Source organism: Schistocerca gregaria, chromosome 9, assembly GCF_023897955.1.
Source record: "Schistocerca gregaria isolate iqSchGreg1 chromosome 9, iqSchGreg1.2, whole genome shotgun sequence".
In the NCBI taxonomy this organism is placed as follows: Eukaryota; Metazoa; Arthropoda; class Insecta; order Orthoptera; family Acrididae; genus Schistocerca; species Schistocerca gregaria.
Window position 1 is genome coordinate 212,082,557 of NC_064928.1, and position 8,665 is coordinate 212,091,221.

The 8,665-nt window shown below is 38.4% G+C and overlaps 1 protein-coding gene across 1 annotated transcript in view; it reads right to left on the minus strand.

Annotated features, from left to right (window-relative positions):
* The window catches only part of LOC126292152 (uncharacterized), a 69,192-nt gene extending 60,816 nt beyond the window's left edge, over positions 1 to 8,376 (minus strand). The window contains exon 1 of the mRNA XM_049985991.1: positions 8,198 to 8,376. Within this exon, the coding sequence (XP_049841948.1) occupies positions 8,198 to 8,351 (154 nt within the window). The 5' untranslated portion in view covers positions 8,352 to 8,376. The remainder of the gene's footprint in view (positions 1 to 8,197) is intronic.
* Between the last annotated feature and the right edge of the window lie 289 nt (positions 8,377 to 8,665).

Sequence of the window (8,665 nt, forward strand, 5' to 3'; positions counted from 1 at the left end):
GACGCTTCAGGAAACAGGAAGTTTCAACCCACGACAAGGCAATCGTCGTAGCACTCGCACAGACGAAGCTGCCGAAATTACTGTTCTCGTTTCCGTTGCTATGAATCCACATGTGAGCACACGACAGCTTGAACTCGAGATTGACATTCCTCAAATCAGTCCACATCGTATTCTTACACGTCGCCGGTTCCATTCTTACAATGTACATCTACATCAAGAATTCCATGGGAGTGATTTCCAGATCGTGTTCAGTTCTGTCAGTGGGCACAGCAGCAAATCCTCGCCAACCCGAACTTCAATGTTCTATATACCGATGAATATTCCTTCTAAAACAGAGGACAGGTAAATACAAGGAACATGCATTAGACCTATTGGTCCAATGGCTTAGACAGATTTAACATCAGCGTCAATGGAAAGTTAACGTCTGCTGTGGGATGCTTGGTACTACATTAACTGGTCCTTATTTCATCAATGGTAGTCTAAACGACACAGCGTATGCCAAATTCCTATGGATGAAGTGCCGCTAAGAACCAGAATGTTTTTGTGGTATCAACACGATGGATTTCCAGCACGTAATGCCTTGCGTGCACGTCGTGTTCTGAACGGAAGGTATCCTGCCAGGATCACCAATTTGAGCACCTTGGAATGTTCTATTCCTGGGCAATGGTACAGGACAGTCAGAGTCAATTTTGTGTTAAGTTTTTACTTGGTTTTCATTTGTTTCCTGTCAGTGTTGTGTTATGTAATTAATAACGTTATGTTTCAGTTAATGCTGCACTATGATACATTTTTGAATAGTTATTAAGGAGAGGAAATGAATTACCGAATAAAAAAATACAGGGGGCCATTTAAAAAAGTCATACCGCTGTTCATATCTTTGTAAAAAACAAAGCTACAAAGGAGGCAATGGAGGCAATCATGTTGACTGATGTCCCCCTGACGGCAAAAGAACATTTGCTTGAAACATTTTGTAATTTTCATCCGGACAAACAGTTCTTTAGGGTGATCAAGATAAAAGGGGCACCCTGTATAGAGCTTCAGTTTATGCCTCCTGTAACAAGTTTGTTTTTGCGTGGACATCCTCCGCAGCAAGCATAGAAATACTTGTTTTGTAAATAAAATCGCATGTTCCTGCTACCACTTAATTTATTTTCCCAGACCCGTTTCGCCTTTCTCTTGTTCTAAGGTATCATCAGTGGGATGTATAACGATACAGTTTTGTTATTTTTAGATTATCGAACAGTTCACGTCGCGATTCTTTATGTAAAAAAAGTAATTACTTACGATTTGCTGATCTGCGCTTCCTCTCATCTGGCCTGGTGGTTGCACTACCACTTAATTATCGACATATACAACTTTGAGTTCTGATCTTTTTCACACCGTTCACCATGTTTCTCCTTTTTTATGCGGTGTACTATTGTTCTTTTGCCACTCGATACAACTGTTTCTTCGGACACTGCTTTTAACAACGAAAATATTGCAACTCCATTACATGTTGCAATATTTACGTTGTTGTCTCATTACTTTTGATGCAAATTTGACCTTGGGGAGTAGTGCTAGGTCAGGCGCGTAAGGTGGGTGGTCTAACACTGAGATGCTGCACTTCGTTAAAAACCTCGTAACAGACAACGCGGGGTGAGCCGGTACGTTGTCTTCATGCGGAACCATGACCTGTTTTTCCACAATTCGGGTCGTTTCTTCCTTTTTTCTGACGGAGCTGAGCAACAACCTGAAGGTATAATTGTTTATTAAGAGTCTGATCTTCAAGAACCCAGTGAAGATACAAAATTTCTGAACTGTGAAAAGAAAAACAATCGTTTTGGCTTTGAACCTTGATTTGCTCATTCGAGCTCTTTTCGCTCTCGGTGAAGTTCGTTGCTTCCAGTGCGTGTGCTGGCGCTTAGTTTGCGGATCAAATGTGAAAAACCAAGACTGGTCACATTTTATCACTCTTTCCAATAAATTAGGATTATTTTCATTATATTAAAAATGTCAATACAAACGTTTTCAAGGGGCTTCTTTTTGTTGTATCGCGCTTTTGTCGTGTTAAATTGGTTTTGTAAAATTTGCTTTATGAATCCTTTGCAATTCCTACACTTTCACCTATCGATAGAATCAGATTATGTACTTCATTGACATTTACAACCGTTCTTTATGATGAAGGGCGTCCCGGGCGTGAGTCATCTTCAACGACTTCTAGTCCACCTTGCAAAGGCTTCAACGACTCAAGAACTCACGTACGTGATAAACAATCTTCGCTGCACACTTCTTTTAATAGCAGGCTTCAGTAGAGGTTTTTGCGTGTCTTATGTGGAACCTTACGACAATTCGCTGCCTTATTATTTCACTTAACATTATTCCGCCAAAACAAAATAACAGCGCCTACAAAAACGAGGGCCACCGTCACAGTGATTTGTCTACTTACAACAGAGGTGCGAAGTTCAACTAAAAAGGCTTCACGCTCGTAGAGCATGAATATGGTATTTACGGGGTGAGCACTCGAATGAGCAGAACTCAACATCTCTTCAGGTCAAGTCACGTGGTATTTGGGCGGCTCATTTTAGCCCGTATAGCGTTTCACAGACAGTTTAACAATTTGGTGCCAGGAACTCAACTTGGCTTAAAGATGTGAAGAGCAATGGCATTGTACTTCTTCGCCACAATATCATTGCCCATATTCCACTTTATGCATGTTTTTTCGGTAATAGAAAAAAGTGATACACAACAATATTTTTTACGTTTACCATTGCACTTATTCATATTGTCGAACCTCTGATTGATTACATTGTAGTGACACTGTGATGATGATGATGAGGTCCCATACTCCGTGGCAAAGCGTATGTACACGGCACCAAAGTGTTACGAAAAAACATTACTTTTGGAACTATGAAATTGTCACTGTACATACAACAACCGATTTGCTCCACATGCTTGTCTATTTTTATTTTTAGTTTTTCTATATTTAACGTTCTATGTGTCATAGACAAGTAAAATTTCTGCAACATTTTTTCGCCACCTCATCAGTAAAGTGAAACCATACACTAAGCAGAAAAAAAGATCAGTGCCCGAATTTTGGAACAATAAAAGAAGTGACAGCCAACAACGTCGTTTTAGGTTTTCTACTGCACTGATTAATATTGCTGACTGTGTTTTATTTAATTAAATTATAATGGCACTGTATATGGTAGTGTCTCATTAAGAAATATTTTGTTACACACAAGGCTTTGAGAACCTGCGTAAATCGAAGGTAATTAATTAGACTGTCACGTATAAATTTTATCTGCGTATGAACATAGCACCAAAATGTGTACACTGCCTGGCAGTTTACCAAACACACTTGCAAATTCATCTAGCACCTGTCTCGTAAACGTATGGCCATAAGGTCGCAGAAATTGTCTGTAGACTACAAGACTTTATAGTACCTTGCCTCGATATTTTTCAACATGTAAAGTGACTCATCTCAATATGACATTTACAATTATACATTTGTTGTACATACCTATGAGAAGTAGCTGTTCGTCCTTTCACGTACTTCTCTTTATATTCATAACAACAACAAGACTGCATCATAGCTTGTTACTAAAACTCAGAGGTGCAGAAACGTGTCAGTCAAAGCAATGTTCAAGTTTCGCTTTCACCGCAAATTGAAGACAAGCAACGTTGACCCAGAATCACATAAGTAGCCCGGTTTGATGTTGAGAACACACGCAGTAGGCTATGTTCACTCCATAGATCTAGATCTACGTGATTACTCTGCTATTCACAATAAAGTGCCTGGCAGAGGGTTCAATGAACCACCTTCAAGCTGTCTCTCTACCGTTCCACTCCCGAAAGGCACGCGGCAAAAACGAGCACTTAAATTTTTCTGTGGGAGCCCTGATTTCTCTTATTTTATCGTGATGATAATTTCTTCCTGTGTAAGTAGGTGTTTCACACTTCATGTTACACACTTCTCGATGTTGCAGCGGGGACTTAATACATGAAGTTTTACGTCGGAGCCCATGATGGAGAAGGATGAATGTATCAATTTGAGGTAAGAATACCTCTACAGGAAATGAAGGAGTGGGAAGTTACAAGCGAAAACCGTTATGATACCTCTGACAATGGAATACATGCACCGGCATTGTTGTTGGTGGTAAGGCAACTTTCAGCGAAGTGGTAAGGATCAAAAAAGCAAAAATATACAGTAAACATGGGTTCTAACATGCATACCTTAAGGGCTATGAGCACTTGTTCAATAGAGGACACTGTTTCACAGTAGCGAAGGTGAACATGTGCTCATGGCTCCTCACGGATGCATTTTAAAGGCCATTTTTCTTTCTTTTAGTCCATACTGCCGCTCTGAAAGTTGCCTGCCCTACAGTCTTAGCAAGAACAGTGCCGATCATGTATTCCACTGTCAGAGGTATCAGAACGGTTTTCGCTTGTAACTTTCGACTCGTTCGTTTCCGAGCCAAGGACCCTTGACTCAAATTGATACATTTATCCGTCTCCTCCATCCTTGAATTTTTGATTAGATTAGATTAGATTAGTTTAATACTAGTTCCATGGATCATGAATACGATATTTCGTAATGATGTGGAACGAGTCAAATTTTCCAATACATGACATAATTAAGTTAATTTAACAACATAATTAGTATAACAACTTTTAATTTTTTATTTTTTATTGTTTTTTTAAAAAATTTTGTTTGGTTTTTTCTTTTTTTCTTAATTTATATCTAAAAATTCCTCTATGGAGTAGATGTAGTTGTCATTCAGAAATTCTTTTAATTTCTTCTTAAATACTTGTTGGTTATCTGTCAGACTTTTGATACTATTTTGTAAGTGACCAAAGACTTTAGTGGAAATATAATTCACCCCTTTCTGTGCCAAAGTTAGATTTAATCTTGAATAGTAAAGATCGTCCTTTCTCCTAGTATTGTAGTTATGCACACTGCTATTACTTTTGAATTGGGTTTGGTTGTTAATAACAAATTTCATAAGATAGTATATATATACTGAGACACTACTGTGAATATCCCTAGATCCTTAAATAAATGTCTGCAGGATGTCTGCAGGATGATCTTGGGTGGACTCTAGCTATTATTCTGATTACACGGTTTTGTCAATAAATACTTTATTCCTCAGTGGTGAATTACCCCAAAATATGATGCCATATGCAAACAATGAATGAAAATAGGCGCAGTAAGCTAATTTACTAAGATGTTTATCACCAAAATTTGCAATGACCCTTATTGCATAAGTAGCTGAACTCAAACGTTTCAGCAGATCATCAGTGTGTTTCTTCCAATTTAATCTCTCATCAATGGACATACATAAAAATTTTGAATATTCTACCTCAGCTATATGCTTCTGATTAAGATCTATATTTATTAATGGCGTCATACCATTTTCTGTACAGAACTGTATGTACTGTGTCTTATCAAAATTCAGTGAGAGTCCATTTACAAGAAACTACTCAATAGTTTTCTGAAAGACATTATTGACAATTTCATCAGTTAATTCTTGTTTGTCAAGTGTGATTACTATGCCTGTATCATCAGCAAAGATGCCTCTTCATGAATATAGAATGGCAAGACATTGATATATATTAAGAACAACAAAGGACCCAAGACCGACCCTTGTGGAACCCTATTCTTGATAGTTCCCCAGTTTGAGGAATGTGCCCATCTTTGCATATTATGAGAACTGCTTATTTCAACTTTCTGCACTCTTCCAGTTAGGTACGAATTAAACCATTTGTGCACTGTCCTACTCATACCACAATACTTGAGCTTGTCTAGCAGAATTTCATGATTTACTCAATCAAAAGCCTTTGAGAGATCACAAAAAATCCAAATGGGTGGTGTCCGGTTATTCAGATCATTCAAAATTTGATTGGTGAAAGCATATATGGCATTTTCTGTTGAAAAACCTTTCTGGAAACCAAACTGACATTTTGTTAGTAATTCATTTTTACAGATACGTAAGGCTATTCTTGAATAAATTACTTTCTCAAAATTTTTGGATAAATCTGCTAGAAGGGAGATTGGATGGTAATCGTTGACATCAAATCTATCCCCTTTTTTATGCAAAGGTATAACAATAGCATATTTCAAAATATCAGGCAAAATGCCCTGTTCCAGAGAGCTATTACACAGGTGGCTGAGAATCTTACTTATCTGTTGAGAACAAGCTTTTAGTATTTTGCTGAAAATGCCAGCAATTCCATGTGAGTTTTTGCTTTTAAGCAAGTTTATTATTTTCCTAATTTCAGAGGGAGAAGTGGGTGAGATTTCAATTGTATCAAATTGCATATGTATGGCCCCTACCATTAACAGCCTAGCATCTTCTAATGAACACCTGGATCCTACTATATCCACAACATTAAAAAATGATTATTAAAAATATTTTCAACTTCTGACTTTTTGTTCGTAAAGCTTTCATTCAATTTGTTGGTACAACTGTCTTCCTGTGCTCTTGGTTGACCTTTTTCTCTTTTAAGAATATTCCAAATTGTTTTAATTTTATTTTCAGAGTTGCTGATTTCATAAATGATACACATACTTCTGGATTTTTAATAACTTTTCTTAATATAGCGCAGCAGTTTTTATAATGTTTGATAGTTTCTGGGTTACTACTCTTTCTTGCTGTTAGATACATTTCCCTTTTCCGGTTACAAGATATTTTTATACCCTTAGTGAGCCATGGTTTGATACACGCTTTCTTACGAGTATATTTAACTATTTTCTTCGGGAAGCAGTTTTCAAATCCATTTACAAAAGTGTCATGAAATAAATTATGTTTTCAATTGGCATCGGGTTCACGGTACACATCATCCCAGTCTAACTGCTGTAGGCTTTCCCTGAAATTTGCAATTGTTAAATCGTTGACTGAAGGTACTACTTTGGAGAACTGTTTAGTACTGCTGAATGGAGCTGTGTCATATATTGTAACTAGCTGTGCACCATGATCAGAATGACCATTCTCAGCAGGCTCCGCATTTATTTGGTTAAAATTATCTTGGCCTATAAAGAAGTTATCTATCAGTGAGCTGCTATCCTTTACCAACCGAGTAGGAAAATCAGTAATGGGTGTCAAATTGAAAGAACCGAGTAATAGTTTAAGGTCATTTTTCCTGTTACCCTCTTTAGAGAATCTACATTGAAGTCCCCACAAATAATAATTTGCTTCCCCCTGTCTGACAGATAGCACAACGAGGAGTCCAAATTTTTCAGAAATATATGAAACTTTCCCAATGGGGACCTATATACAGCTACAATTATAAATGTACCTTTATTTAATTTAAGCTCACAGGCACATCCTTCTATCTGTTTCTCTACACAGAACTTTTTTTTGCTATACTTTTTGCACAATGATAGCTTTTGACATATATGTGAACTCCTCCTTTCTCCATATTTTTTCTAATTACATGCACAGAGAGCTTATATCCACTTACATTTACCTTGTCCACATCAGTAACAATGTGATGCTTAGAAAGGCATAGTATATCTATTTCATCCTGAGCTTCTAAATCTTCTAAACAAACCAGAAGCTCATCTATTTTATTCTTTAAACTCCCAATATCTTGATGAAATATGCTTACATTATTTTTAATTTACTTTTATGAGAACCTTTCCTTATTCTAACATTTGCAGTACTCTCCTGTCTGAGTTTCTCATTGTGCTTAGGCCTAGTTCCTATACCAGTGGTCACATGGTGTTCAGAGAGGCAGATTATGTCAACTGGGTTGGGCGACTTTAATTCATCAATGCAATTACCTAGGACTGAGATACAACTTGGTGGAGATAAAATTTCTGGTGATTGGTGAAAATTTATAATTGACAGCTGTGATTGGTGATTCAATGTGCTAGAATTGTGCTGTTTAGTTTCTTTCCTAAACCTGACCTCTCGTAGAACTTGACATCTTTCTGTCTTACCTGTCCTAAAAAAAAGGTGCTGCTCCAACACCTGTAACCACTGGTATTTTACCATTCACAGTAGTGACTCCCCCCCTTAAATTTCCTGCTATTGTTTGTAAATCGTCACGGATCAAACTATATGTACACTGAATTGCAGGCACAGCGACTGTAGCTTTGATGTTCTATCAGTCGTTCACACCACCTGTCCCGTTATTTTATAGCTACCTCTCAGTTGTTCAGAACAGCAAGGTGGATAACGTAGTGTGAACACGTACTGGACGAATGAGTACTCACTGAACTCTCGACAGTAGGTTCCGTATATTAGTTGTCCAACGTAGCCGTAGTGATCGTAGCGGCGCTGGACGTGGGTACACACGCAGTCGAGTACTGCCGTGCCATTTGCAGCCAGTATGGCCAGCAGCGACGTAGCGACGCCGGCTGGATGCATCGTAAGACTTCGAGGCTGAGGTGGAAACACGCACAGTGGCCACTGCTGGGAGCCAGGCTCCGGTATAAGGAAACGCGAAGCGGACGTCTTTTCCGCAGGATGAGCGGGACCACAGGAAGTGTGATGTCTCCATTCCGGAGCCTCTTTCCTGTCAGAGAGACCAGTTGCCAGCTCAGGGACGTTACAGGAAAATACTCCGTTTTATGCGTTTTTCTGCCGCACGTTTTCTACAGCGAGATCCACTGAAACAGTTCCAAGATGCTACTCCAAGCAGGTGTAAAATTACTGTGCGCAACGGAAAACGATAAACGCTA